Source organism: Phalacrocorax carbo, chromosome 1 (genome assembly GCF_963921805.1).
Source record: "Phalacrocorax carbo chromosome 1, bPhaCar2.1, whole genome shotgun sequence".
NCBI classification, from domain to species: Eukaryota; Metazoa; Chordata; class Aves; order Suliformes; family Phalacrocoracidae; genus Phalacrocorax; species Phalacrocorax carbo.
Genome location: NC_087513.1, coordinates 116,712,887 through 116,727,525, shown reverse-complemented (window position 1 = coordinate 116,727,525; position 14,639 = coordinate 116,712,887). Strand labels below are relative to the sequence as shown.

General features: G+C 42.1%; 1 protein-coding gene across 2 annotated transcripts in view; it reads left to right on the top strand.

Moving 5' to 3' along the window:
• Positions 1 to 12,029, top strand: part of RUNX1 (RUNX family transcription factor 1) — a 176,103-nt gene extending 164,074 nt beyond the window's left edge. For both annotated transcript variants that reach the window (XM_064471354.1, XM_064471344.1), the window contains 2 exons: positions 3,792 to 3,953; positions 6,816 to 12,029. In XM_064471354.1, the coding sequence (XP_064327424.1) occupies positions 3,792 to 3,953; positions 6,816 to 7,309 (656 nt within the window). In that variant the 3' untranslated portion in view covers positions 7,310 to 12,029. The remainder of the gene's footprint in view (positions 1 to 3,791; positions 3,954 to 6,815) is intronic.
• The last annotated feature ends 2,610 nt before the right edge of the window (positions 12,030 to 14,639 follow it).

The following is a 14,639-nucleotide window of genomic DNA, read 5'->3' as shown; positions in this document are numbered from 1 at the left end:
GCTTGTTTCATTAAACTATTAAGCATTATGCAACATTTGTACAGCTTAATTACAACTTTTTAAAACAAGCCGAACGCAACCTTTTCGTGGCAATAAAACATGACGAGGCACGAAAGATGGTTCAATACTTTCTGCTTAATAGCTTGTTAGGCAGGAGGCTAGAGGCCGAGAGCTCGTGACTACACAGCAAGGTGTGAATTATTGCACCATAATTCTCGCCCTGGAGTGCTTTATTGCAATTAATAACTGTTTTCATGTTTTAAATACATTTTCTCACACCATAAAAAGCAGAAATGGAAAGTACTTGCTAATGGGAGAAATACCAGGAGGACTGGGCACAGATCACCAACTGGAGCAACCTCCTTGGGTTTCGTGCTATTTTGATCTGCTTTTAAATGATTTTGGAACCCTGTTTGGCTTTAAAACTGTGTGGGCCCAAAGCCCTGTTATTTCCCTTTGTTGAAGTAGCTCTCCCTGCAAATCTCTTCACAGATATTCTGAGTTGGGAAGCAACTCTGATTTATTTGCAGCATATTTTCACCAAATTAACTTCAGCCACACGTTCAGTTCCCCACACCAAGCTAGTAACTTATGAGATATGCACCTCTTTATTTTGAAAGCAGAAAAGAGATGGATTCTGAAAGAGTTTGTTACCTTTTTGTGTAGCCTAGTCCTGTGGCAAATTTGAACCCATTCCAGTTTAATTTCGGGTAACCTGAAAGCTGAAGAAAAGCAGATATCACAAAAATAAAATGTTATTTGAGGGCCCTGATCCAGATCCTACTGAAGCTGCTGGAAATGCAAACCTTGCCTTTACTGGGAGCCGAGTCTGCCTCTTGATACTGAAATGGTGCCATAAAAATGCTATTACAGTGATGCTTTTCTCCACGTGTTATTAAAAAACTGTGAAGGTGATGCCTCGGGTTAGTCAGCACAACCAGCTTTATTATGTGTATATAATATAATGCGCTATATTAACATCACTGAATAGATTGCAACTTGTTAACCAGTCTGATGTCAAAAAGCCAATCTTTAAAAGCAAATACAGGGATTGGGAATACAGGTACCAAGACAGAAAATTGATTGGTAGTTTGAACTTTCACTTACAAAAGACCTAATGGGATGAGGAGATTAATAATGGGCGTCTCTCGGGCTGTCTGTCACTGTTTCTACTATCCCAGAGGTCAGTAATAGCAGCAAATGGATGAGGCAGGTCAGATACGTTGGTAGTCTCTTTCTGGATGTTACTAGACATGTGCTTGGTCCCTTATCCGGTTTCTAGTCAGGACACAGCACAAAGCTAATTCTAGTAGCACCAAAAGAAGGAAAACAGATTTCAGTTTAGTCTTGCTAGCGTTTAGTAAATCCGTGACAAGGTCTTGCTTCCTCTTTTGCTGCTGCAGCAGCTGCTGCAGCTTTTTCTGCATCTTCTTACTGTTGTTCATTTGTTTATTGCACTTGGCGTTGGTTTATAGACCAGGATCCCATGAGTGCTGGCCAAGGTACAGGACAAAACCATGCCTCTTGTCCTGACATGCCAGCAACGTAAGAAACAGGAGAAAAGTGGCAGACAGAGCTGCCCCACCATGCAATGACAGTTTGCAGTAGGAGAAAAGACAGCACATTCTCTCCTTTCAGCCTGAAAAACAAGGATGGGTGACAGCACCCCCTTCACACATATCCAGATCTCTCTGAAGGCAGACTTTTCCCCTCTTCTCTGCAGTGCTAAGACCTAAGGACAGAGCACCTGAAAACAGGTGATAAAGCATTTCCAGCCAAAGGGGTTCAGTGGCTTCTGCAGCGATAGTGTTGAACGGAGCCCTTGAGAGAGAGGTGACAGAGCCTCTCCTCTGACGCTGTGCCGTCAGCCTTGGCAGAGCACATCAAGGGCTCCCTAGGCAGGAGGACTGGCCTGGGGAGTTTCCACCCCTGGGCTGGGATCCCTCCAGCGCACATATCATGATTCCACTACTCGGCCACATTGCTGAACTGAAATCAATGGGATCACATGCTGAAATAAGGGAGTAATGATTTAATTAACCCCATTTTAGAACCGAAACACACAGTGTCATACCATTACAACGCTTGCTCTGCCAATGCTTTCTGGTATTTATCCTAATTCTGTCCCTGGAGACTGAATTCCCTCATCTGTCTCCCTGTCATCTTTAATAAACACTGACCATGCATTAACAATGAGATGATGTTGCAGTTCAGAATACGACAGGCTTTGTGCCTATGTCTTTTTGTTTGTTTCTACTGACGTCCATGGAGTCCGACTGGATGTTACTTTTAAAACAGCATGAATCAACTGAATTTATTTTTAAGGAAGTCTGCCTGAAAAAAAATTTAAATATCAGTAATATCTGAATTTGAATATGTTACTCAGCAGAAAAAACCTTTACAAGACTTTAGTTTATTATGCGAGTCACTTCACTAGTTATTTGTTAAAAGCTTGGAGTTTTTTATAAATCTTCCCTTCTAAACGAATGAAACAAAAAAAATTTAAACCTCATCTCCATAAAGCACAACAAAATAATAATTTCCAGATGAACTTTCTGATGGAAGATCAAAGTCCTTCATCTCACACTTGGGAAATTTTCCTTCCATACTGATATCTGTTTTATCTGAATGCAGTTCATCCAACGTTTGCTTTTTTTCAAAAAGGCAATTACCTAGATGAAGCTGCAGAAGAATGCTCTCAGAGCTGAAGAAAATAGAAAAGATTTTACTAAGAATAGTAAAAAAATATCTGGGTAGGTAAAGGGGGGGAGGAATCTTTCTCACTTCGATTTATACAAAAATTAGATGTTTCTATACACTGAAAAATGCCAGCTTCATATGCAAAAAAAAGAAGCAAGCAGACAAGAGTCGTTTCTGCATTGGTGCAACTGGTTTGGACACGCTTTGTGCCATGCATCTCTGATTTCAAATGTCAACCAAACTAGTCGTGTGGCTAGAAAACAATAGGTTAGTGCTTTTCCCATAAATGTTATAGGCATCTTCGTGTTTTGAGATTTTGCTTCCAAGAAGCAGCAGTTTCTACAGAAAACAGATACTTGTAGGGTGTCTGCATTTTCAGCTTAGCAATGCCATAGAGTTTGTGTAAGGCTTCCTGTTTCGGAAGTTCAGCCACTCCTAGTAGAGGTATCCATCACTCTGAATTGTATTTCTCTATTTTAGTATATAAAAAGTAGATGTAGAAAATACCTGTTTATTTCATTAAGCCTGGGATTTTCAAAAGATTGAGGAAGTCATAGTCCCCAGTCCTATTCATTCACTTACGAGTCTGCCTTCTGGAGGACACTAGTTTCGGTCTCCATCTCTGTCTCTCAAGCATATTTTCATCTTGTTTTCCTCTCTCTACTTACACTCTTGCACAGAAACACTCACAGTTCAGTATTTTTGCCTCCTTGATGCCATGCAAGACATGCCTTTTTGGCTAAAAGGGCTGCAAACACACAGCCTAAAATATCAATGCATCTCAGCAATGAATAGTCTTTCACCTTGGAAAGCTTAATCTGCTTTTCCCTGACTTCTTTTCCCTGCCCACTGTCAATGTGAAATATCAAAAAGCTTCACAAGAAAAAAATCAACTGATCAAACCTCACAGATGCACAAGTAGTATTTCAGAAAGCAATTCAACTAAAGATCTCTTGACAAAGGGGATTATGGAACTGAAATGTAATTATCTTGGCATTTAAGTTTCTATTTCCACCATGTGGTCTGGTTCACATATTTGATTGCAAAGTTTTATCATTCAAAACAGCCTATAGGTCTCTTTTTCATTGCAGACACAAGGCAAGTACAGCCATCTCCGCCATGGTCCTACGACCAGTCCTACCAGTACCTGGGCTCCATCGCCACCCCCTCCGTGCACCCCGCCACACCAATATCACCCGGCAGGGCTAGCGGCATGACATCCCTCACCGCAGAGCTTTCAAGCCGGCTGTCAGGTAAGTACCTAAAACTTAGGTGTGTGTCCCCCCACTGGACCTCACCAAAGCCTCAAGGCTGACTCCAACGCAAACCAGTTGCAATGTCCTAGGGTGGTGCCCCAGCTTTTCTCCAGTTGCAGTGAAGCCTATTGCGGGCCCTCTGCAGCAAGCCTTCTCCAATGCTTTACTGGGATTTGTGCAAAGAGTAAAGAAATATGGTTTGGGCCCCTATATAACATTGTCAAAAAAGAAAAAAAAAAAAAGATGAGAAAGCAGCACTTTGAAGATATATGGAACTATAAAAATAGTTTGGAGTGCTGAAGAGCTATCATATCTGCCAAGAAATGAATGCCACAGATATTTCAGTTCTGTTTCCTTCCCTCACTCTAAATTCAGACCAGAGCACAGCAGGTTATGGGTGGACACACTGACTGCAGGATGGTGGGGTTTGACATTTTAAGTGTTGCACCGGATTGTCTTGTTACATCTTCGTCAAATTGTACTGCAGGGCTTTACAAGCCAACATAAAAATATAGCATGGAAGTGAAAGCTACCCCCCTGGTTTCCACCATACTCAACTGACCATCTGCTGACACTAACCCACACATATTGAACCAATATGTGTGTGTGTTCAATAGCAGGAATTTTCTTAAAATGAATGAGAGCCATATAATTCAAATTTGCACACGGCTTTTTCAAAAATATCTTCTTTGGGCGCACATATTGCTCTCATTTGAATACTCAGGGCTTCTTCTAAGATCAGAGAGAATCACTTGAACGTGCTCCAGCCTGTCCTATTGTTGTCATATAGAGTCTGCTTTGAAAGAGTCACAGGGACGATGCCCAGCAAAAGTAAACTATTTGTTAGGTCTGGGCGCTAATTACACCTTAGAGATAGCTGAAAATACAGGAATTTTCAGAAGAAAAATTATGAAATTTCTTGTTTTAAAAAAGTCTATAAAAACTCTCTTTCTTCATTGACACACTCTTCTTTTAAAATGAAAACACTCCTTTTTACTTTCACCGCTGTGCTTCCCTCCCTATGCACTCCTTTCCACTGGCAAAGTGCAGAAACAGAGAAAACAGCGGGTGAAAATAGATCTTCTTCACAGCAACCAAAAATGTCAAATAAAACAAATTATTTCATCACGTGTTTTTACTTAGAAAAGTAATTTTTCTTGACAGAACTGTTTGAAATCCATATTTATCAGCTATTTTGATTTTCAAACCCTACACAGGGATGTCCGATGCATGTGTACTTGTAGGTGTGGATACGTGAATCAGACTGAATGGAGATGTTCATCACGCTTTACCTTTAGCAGTGCGGTGACGGAGGTTGCCCTCAAATGAGTGAATGCACTCAGTATGGAAATGTGATCATTTTTGCATTGCATGGTGAAAGTACCATTTAAAACCTGGCAGGTTGTCAGACACCACCTTCAACCTTAGCTACCCTGAAGCGCCTGCCATTCCATACAATAGGGTATCTTGCCATGCTAAATCTGAAGGTGCTGGGTCTCAGCGAAGGAAATGTGTTCAGGGGTCCCATTAATCTTCCAGAAAAAAGTGGAAGGCAAACTCAAAAAGGAAGCATACAGCATGCGTCAGAGCTTTTCTAAGAAATTTTCAGAAATTAATCAAAGTGTGCTGGCTGTGTCGTTGACGAGCTTTCAGAACTTGGCGCTGGAGTGTGTCTGCTCTAGCTTTAAATCTGGTCAGAGCCCAGAGCTTTGTTTTCTCTCTGCTTCTTCTCATGAGTATTTCCTTCAGCACATGGCTCCTCTTCTGCAGACTCCACGTCTTGTCTGACAGAAGAAATTGTCTTCTGGAAAGATTTTTTCGTAATTATTATTGTTGTTATTTTAATCGTGCATAGCTGCCAGCTCTAGGGACTGACACCTTCCATTAATCTGAGTCATGAAGAAGATCCTTCCTAAAGAGGCCATTATCTGCTCCGCTTGTTTAATCCTTGCACACCAGGGAAGGAGACGATGGGACTGGGCATACTTCCACTGATGTCAGACAAAGTGGAACAGAATTTGACTGCCCTATAAAACATTTCAGTTAGCAGGATGAGAAGGGCTTCTAGCGCAGATGAAAGGAAAAGAAAAGGCCAGCCCCCAAATATATCATTCTGCTTTAAAAAGGCAGTACTATTGTTGTCCCTTTTTACATTCTCATTAGAGCCAAGATTTTCATAAGTTAGTAACAACTATGTAGACATTACCTGAGGACCCAGATACAAAGATCTTAAGTGAACCTGATTGATCTTGACTTTGGTAGTGTTGAGAGTCAATGGGGAACTGTGCTCCTAAGTGCTGACAGCTGGGCTGAGCCTGTGTGTGTAAATCCCGCCTGTGCAGGTTTGTGTACCCGAAGGACAATCTCTGCACCACGGAGCTTCTCATTTGAGTCGGCAAATAAAACTGGGTGCAAGGAGAGACTATACAGAAGCTGGATAATTTATATTTAGGCCCCATCAGTGTCCCTGGTGAGTCAAGTGATGCTGGACAAGGAGCTTGCGATCTGCATCCCTGTTCCCTACCCGCCCACCCGCTGAAGACGAGGGCATGCTGGAAGTGTACATGATTGACTGCATGTGCTGTAAGGTCTCTAAGAGCGAACACATACACATACAAAACAGGGCAAGAGCTTGGCACTCCTCTTTAATTGCTGCTTTACTGAAATTAATCCAAAACATCCAGATCCATGAGCACTACAATGACCTGGGAGAGCAGGTGAGGGATAGCTCTGTTCGGGCAGTATCAGTACCACTTCAGTTAACCGTGGACCAGAATTTGGATGTTGGTTATTGCCTCGAAAAGGTGAACCTTCGTTCTGCCAGTTCAACATTCTCTGTCTCCCTTCCCCACCATCCAGGTGCTTCTGACTTGACGGCGTTCAGTGACCCTCGGGTGGGAATTGACCGCTCCTTCTCCGCACTGCCCTCCATCTCTGACCCTCGGATGCACTACCCGGGAGCATTCACCTACACGCCGACACCCGTCAGTTCAGGGATAGGAATTGGTATGTCTGCCATGTCCACGGCCACGAGATACCACACTTACCTCCCACCTCCCTACCCCGGCTCGTCGCAGGCTCAAGGCAGCCCGTTCCAGACGAGCTCACCCTCCTACCACCTCTATTACGGAACCTCTGCCGGCTCCTATCAGTTCTCCATGATCTCGGGGGGAGACCGGTCCCCACCACGCATCCATCCCCCCTGCACCAACGCCTCCACAGGATCAACGCTCCTCAACCCCAACCTTCCCAACCAAAGCGACGTGGTCGAGGCAGAAGGGAGCCACAGCAACTCCCCCACTAACATGGCGACCACAGCGAGGCTAGAGGAAGCGGTGTGGCGACCATACTGAATACATTTTAAGTAGTTATGGGCAAGGACTAATGTGATTTCCATTTCCCGGTGCCCGTAGGTATCCCATAAACACCTGTCTTGCTTATGGGCCCTGCCATGTTCATACATCACTTTGAGAAGGAAACCCTCCAGAAGCCAGCGCTCCCAGGAGCGGTGGTGTGCATTAGCCAGCCCCTGGCAAAGCGACGTCGCTCCAGCAAAGCATCCCTTGCGGGGGGCTGAGCTTCTGGAAAGGAGGACACCTGAGATGGTGGTCCGGAGGTAGCGAGGTTAGGTAGAAAAGTCTGTTTCCAGGCCTGTGGCTTTCTAACGTGCCTGGGCTTGAAGGTCTCCACAGCCCTAAAGAAAGTTTTGGTTCACTTCTATTTTTAAGACTTAAAACCTAAAGAAATCTTAGTGAGTTTACCGCATCTTATGGACATATTAACTGTAAGGAAGTATAGGAAGATTCCCAGAGGGAAACTGTGAACGCTTCTGTTTTAGCAATGCTGTGAATGAGAGGTTTTATATGTTGAACTTCAGTCTTTCCTTTTTTTAAACTATGTTATATATTCCAAAGAATATGGAAATTTTTTATTGCTGGGGTTTTTTTGTTTTGTTTTGGGTTTGTTGTTTTGGGGTTTTGTTTTTGTTTTTAGGATGCAGCTCATCCTGCTTTGCATCTAATTTGTTTTATTTCTCTTGGCACCTTATAAATTGCAAAAGAAAAGATTTTACTCTTTTTTTTGTTTTAATCATGCTTGCTTCTTTCTTGCTTTGTCAACTGAAAGAATCAGTCCCTTTTCAAATGAGTTAATTTAACTTTTTCTCTTGGACTTTTTTTTTTTAATACAACGGCTACAGCCTTGGGTCATTTTCAACTACTGTACTACTTTGATGAGTTCATTGATATTTATGCTTGATATTTAGACTTTTCTTATTTGTTGATACTATTATTATTTAAGTATACCTATATAAAAAAGATCAGCAATTGCCTTTTTTGGTAGCAGCCAAAGTCAAATTTATCACATTGAAAAAGGCTGGAATAACGATGGGTAAGGTGACCTCCTAATTACCTAGAAAATATTGTTTACAGTTATCTCACTCTTATTTTACTCAGCTAACTGGGCTCAGATCCTCAAAGGCATTTAGGTGCCCAACTCCCACTGAAATGATTTAGGCACCAAAGTCCCTGTGAATTTCTGTGCCTTCCCACCCAGTGGAGTCATCTCTCCCTACTCCTTCCTCGCTCTTCCTTCGTCACCAGTGGTGACCCTCAGGACCGTGAATCAGGATGTACATATTTCATAAGGCAGACTCAATATTCCTTAACTAAATTCATCCCTATATGGCCCCATTCTGCTCCTGAGCTTGCCTGGGCTTCCTAACAGCACTGGTGGAAGCCTCCTAGTCTTTCAAAAGTGAAAGCCAACACACAGCTAGCATGGCAAGAGTGAAGTCCTGGCTTTGACCAGAATCAGTGTGAGATTTGCTCCCGGCTCAGCGGAGCCAAGATTTCTGCACAGTATAAAAGCCACGTTCCAGTGCACTGGAAAATAGATCAGTTCATGCATCACAAAATAACTTGAACTGAGCAGGGTTGTCAAGCTCATCTGGAAAGCAGGCTAGAAAAGAAGGGGCCTTAACAGTTCCTCTGTCACCATCTTCTGAGGGAAGAGGAAGGGTATCTAAAACCGGTGCACAAAATATTCTGTCCTGTAGCAAATATGCAAGGCTTATACTAACAGCATGTTAATAGAGTCGTCATCGTTGCCCATCGTTACAGCATAAACATATCAGATGTCACTGTAAAGTTTATGGCACTATTTTATTTGAGGGTTTGGTCTGAATGCAGTCGTTGTACTACTCATTAATTACAAACTGCTGATGTTGACACGTATGCGTTCCAAATTAGATGATTATTATTTAATGTACCTCTTAAATGAGTGAAAAAAATTGCAGGTCAACTCAGAGAGTATTTGAAAGCAGGACTTCAGATCAGTGTTTGATGTTAAAAAAAACATTTAAAGGATTCAAATTAAAAAGATCCTTGGCTGCAGGCAGCAAAACAGCTGGACTTATTTAAAACAATTTGTTTTTCAAGTTTTCTTTTTTTTTTATATGATTTTGCTTCTTTGTTTAAGTCAGATGCAATAGCACTTTGGTATTGAAAAGTTACAAATTGAAGAATTTACATTGTCAATAAGGTCATTTTTGTGCAGAAAATAGAGGGTGTTTCAAGAGATCTCAGCAAAAGTTAAAAATGGTTCTGTTAAAATACGTGCATGGCCTTGTGCTTTTCATTCAGCATAATATTCTCTATCATTTTCTAGAGTTTGCTCTGAACAAAAAAAGGCAGAAAACATCAAAATTCTATCAGAACAGTTGAAAATATATTTTGGAAGTATGGAGACCTTGCTCAATACAGAAATACAGAGACCCTACCTGTTGTGACATTCACCTAGTTGGAATCTCACCTCTTCAGTAGCCTAAAAAAAAAGTCCTTCATCACTAAACAGTAGCTCTGTTGCAGAATCCATCTGACACATTTTCTATCACTGTGCAATTAAAATCATCACTTCCTGCATCTCTCACATCTGCCTTGTGACTGGACCACCCAAGTGCATAGTACTGTGAGCGTGAACCCAGAAGGGAGGGAGAGGACCTCAGAGGAGCCAGATGCCTCACTGTGGAGAGCAGGGCTGCCGCGGCCGGGTGACTTCAGCCCCGTGGCAGAAGTGAGGCTGATATGGCTAGTATGCTTCCGGGCCTCCCTGTCGCCACAGACTGCTTTCTGCTAAAGCCCTTTGCCCCTTTCAGCCCATAGTTTGTACTACGCACTTTTGAAACTAAACGATCAGGGATTTACAGGAACAGGGAGTTGGCATCTCTTAGCCTGGAGATTAGACCTAACTTTGAACATTTCCTATGTCTACGAATCTACTTTCTTTACACTTGTCCTAAAGGTGAAGTTTAATTTTATGCTCCCTGCTGCGAACAGGATGAGAAACTGCAGAACTGGTCACCACACTTTCTTACCCTGTGTCTTTGCTGACATGTAACAAAACCCTGGGATTTCCCAGTGTCTCACATCTGATAATTGGCAGCCACTAGACTTTTGAGTCTAACCTCTCCACGTATGCCAAGCACAGCACAACGCAGCACCCGCTTTACAGAGGAAAAACTAAGTGCATTATCCTTTGCAATTAGTCTGTTTAATCACTGTGGGTTTCAGTGTATTCGCCCAAGTGCTTATGAGAAACCACAGTTTACTTAAATCTCTATTTTTGTAGCCAGCTTCTGTCCCACTAAGGACAGCAAAGACCTTCAAGGCTGTAAAAATGCTCTCATGTCATATCTTAAGAGCACTCAGCAGGCAGAAAGAGGACATTTGGATAAAACATTTCCCCCATTCACATGTCTCCAAATTATAGTCTGTAAGTATATATTTTTATATATATACAATATATATATTTATATAGTTTTATCATCCCAGTAGCTGAATTAAATCGAAAAAGAACTATTGTGCTTCTGTTTGCAAGTCACAGTCTGCAGAGTGCCTTAGCTAGCTTCCCTTACCAAAACACAGTTAATGGCAGTCCTTACTCTCAGCTTGCGTGTTCCTTTCACAAGACACAACTTGTTGTCCAGATACGGCCATATCAAACAATTTCAAAACAAATACAGGGCCTGGCTCTCGTTTGCTCTAAGACCTCAAACTTTGCTCTCAAACAACGTTTCTGCTCACTTCAGGAGTTCCTGCTACACTTCCAGGGCGATGTACAGGAGCTTTAGTGCAAGGGGGAGGCAGATGCAGAGTGCACCCCTGCTACAAAGGATTTCATTTGCAGAATTATGCCAAATTATCTGCTGGAAAGGAGAAAAACCCTTTTCTCCAAATGGGCCACAGTCTTTGTCAGAGTGTTCTGAATTGCCTGCACTCTTGAAACATTCATTACTGCTTTCTGGGTGACCTTTTCCATCGGTGTATTTGAAGAGTCAGGAGAAGTGGATCATTTTTCTATTTGAGCAAAACACTTGCTTGTTTTCCTGCATCGTAACATTTTCGTATTTTATTTTTGTTATTCTTGCTTGGTCAGTACCAATCACTCGGCATTTTTCTCCTTGTCCTAAAAGGATTGCATCAACAGAGTTACTTGTATTTATGTATGTAAATAGATTTCAAAAGCTTCATAGCAAAATATTTAGTGCTTGTAATTACTCCGCATTTTTTTCATTTTTCTGTGTTTTTAATGAACTTACCTTTGTGTTTTCTTAAATACTGTAGTGAGACTTGTTTCTTTCCAAATTAGTTATTTTAGGCTTCAAGATTAACCACATTTTATTCACTTTTGTAAACAGTTATAGCATGGTCTCTATTCAACACTCTTCACTTTTTTTGTGGTAGGGGAGAAATGAATGTGCAAAAATCTGTGGGTTATTTGTGGTATTCTGCGTTTGACAGTTACATCTTTCTTGAAAACAAAACCTACATTTTCAGTCTGAGGTGGCCGTATGGTAGGTCTGAGGGGAGGACACAGCAGGAGACACACTCCTATCAGAATGTCATCAAAGTGTATTCGTTCAGCATTTACTGGCTGCATTTACAAAACAGATGCTGCAGCATCCTGCAACAGTCACATTTTCCCTTGACACTGTTGTGCTGAACATTTCCAGAAGGGGAAACTACTAGGTTTCTGGGAGGTTTTGCTTTTTTTGTTTTTGATTGCAGGGGATTTTTCTTTGGGTGGGTGGGGGGAGGGGAGCAGGGGGGCCAGAAAGGGGAGGGGGGGGCTGCTATTTTTTGGAACCAGATAGGAAAAGAGAATAGAGTAGACTTTTCCCCCGCTACAGGAAGTCTCTAGATGCCACGTCAGAGTAGACTCTTGCTGTACATAGGGATTGCTGTGTCCAGCGCCACAAGAGAATTCATTACAACTAGCACGCAGAGCAGCTGGACTGCTGCGTTAAGTTCTAATGAAGACTTTCTTTCTTTCTTTCTTTCTTTTCTTTCTTTCTTTCTTTCTTTTTCTTTCTTTCTTTCTTTCTTTCTTTCTTTCTTTCTTTCTTTCTTTCTTTCTTTCTTTCTTTCTTTCTTTCTTTCTTTCTTTCTTTCTTTCTTTCTTTCTTTCTTTCTTTCTTTCTTTGTACCACAGTTTCCTCTGTAAATTCAGTATCATAATTAGTGTGAATGACAAATAAAATGTTTGACAAGTATGCATATTGGCCTGGTGCGTTCTTTCATCAGGGAGAAAACAACTGTCTCGGAGAAAAAAGTAACCATCAGAAAAAGGATATTGAGCATGTATCACTCGCACCATCAAAAATATTTCCATATCTTTTTCTTTTACTGTTTTCTTTCTTTTTTAACATAAAATGGCATTTTCCTGCTATGGAGTGACCTGGCAGAAGGCCTGCTATCCAATAGGACTATCAAAATAGGACTGAAAGGAGACTTTGCAGGTACAGAAGCCTAGTAATTGCATTATATCTCTGGCTTCTTGATTAAATTTTGATTTTTCACGGTCATCTACAGCTCTTATTTTTCTCCCTTAATCTTTTGCCCCTTGGGTTGGATCCTTTTTGACACTGAGGAGTTGAACCTTACTTCTGGAGCACCAAAACAGGTAGTTTGAGGTCATATTACTTATATACCAATATACATTGGTTGTTTTTCTCTTTAAATAAATAATGAAACACTTGTGATAATGAAACATTAATATGGGGCAAACAAGCTTTCAAAATGAGGAAAAAAACCATAGTCAATATTGAAAGTTCAGTATGAAAGCCTCTGTATCTATGCATATATAGATATAGATAAATTCTTCTAATATTGGCTCTACACAATATATTGCAGTATATTAAAGAAACTTTTGGTAGTATCCTTCTACACAATAATGTATATTAAAGGTGTATTTTTTCTGACAACTTGTCCGGTAGCAAGTCATCTCTCAAACGATAATTCGTATTATCTTTTTAAAATTAGGGCCAAGACACTAGGAGAAAACAGTTACTGAATTCCAGGTACTTAAATTTCTAACTTCTTTAGAAGTTAGAAATGCTAGCACATACCTCTAACGTGGTTACTGGTCACCCTGCTCAGTATGACCATCCAACACTTCTTTCCAGCACAATCCCATGTTATCCTAATGATATTGCACTTATATTTTTGCAAGGGTCTACCCTACAGATTCTTCTCCTTACCCTATGAAACCCAAGAGCACTTCTTTAGAGGTGGATGATGAAGTAGAGCACACATTTATTTTGTTTCTTACTTTAACACAACAGGAAAAGAAGCTCCAAATAGCGACAGTCAAAACAAAAACAAAAATATTACACCCAAGGGCATCTCAGCAGAAATATTTGTAGCTAGATTTTTGAAGTCTATGTAGAGGAGATACCAGCAGAGTTCTCATTTTGTATAGGAGGGTAAGGCACTGGACTGCCGTGGCCATTTTAACAGGATGCACATATCACACTGCCGCTGAGGCTGCCTGTCCTTGTGAGACAGGCTGTGTCTTACTTTTCTGCAGCAGCTCAGGCATTTGTGCACGCCAGCTGGACTGAGGCGAGTCCCTTCTAGCCCCAGGCCTGCCAGCTTTCACAGCGCTTGTGCCATTCCAGATCAGTGGCACCCGCTGCTCTTTTCAGGGTGAAGGGAGGAAGCACGGGCAGCTGCCCTCTCCTGCCCCTCTGCCTTCCTCCCTGCCCAGGGCAGCTGGCAAAGTGGGGAGCTGAGCAGGCACTGCACAGTCAGGGCAGCCCTGTGGGATCCCTGGGCACTCGAAGTGGCCCTGCCATGCCTGTTTTGGCAGCTGAGAAAGGCCAGCTCAATCCCCTGCCTCTGGCTGCTTGAGGGGGAGGAAGAAGAAAGGGCAAAGAAGGTAAGGAAGACTACGGCTGGAGGCTGCTGTTTGTGAGAGGAGGGGCTGGCAAGGGTGAACGCAAAAGGTTGTTGACTTCTTGTTACACCTCACACCCTGACTGACAGCTTTTAATGACCTTTAATTATAAAGGCCATTGTCATGGGTGTTCTCCCACACTGTTTTGTTTGACTTGCGCAAGCAAGGAGGAAACAGCCCTAAGCCAGGCTCCAGAGCAAAAGCAGCTTATTAAATACTGCCAGCCTGCAAGGCACCGTACAACTCAACACAGATGTCCTGGAAAGACAACACAGGTGTGTTACCTTCAGCGTACATGGCATTTTCCCTCTTTTCAGTGGCTTGTCTCACAGGACAACAGGCTCAGATTAGTGGTGCAGTTTATTGTGCCCAGAAGTGATATCCCTTTTTCTGAGCAAGCAAGGAAATGCTGGTTACTGGTGCAGCGTGTGGTCACAGAATGGACAA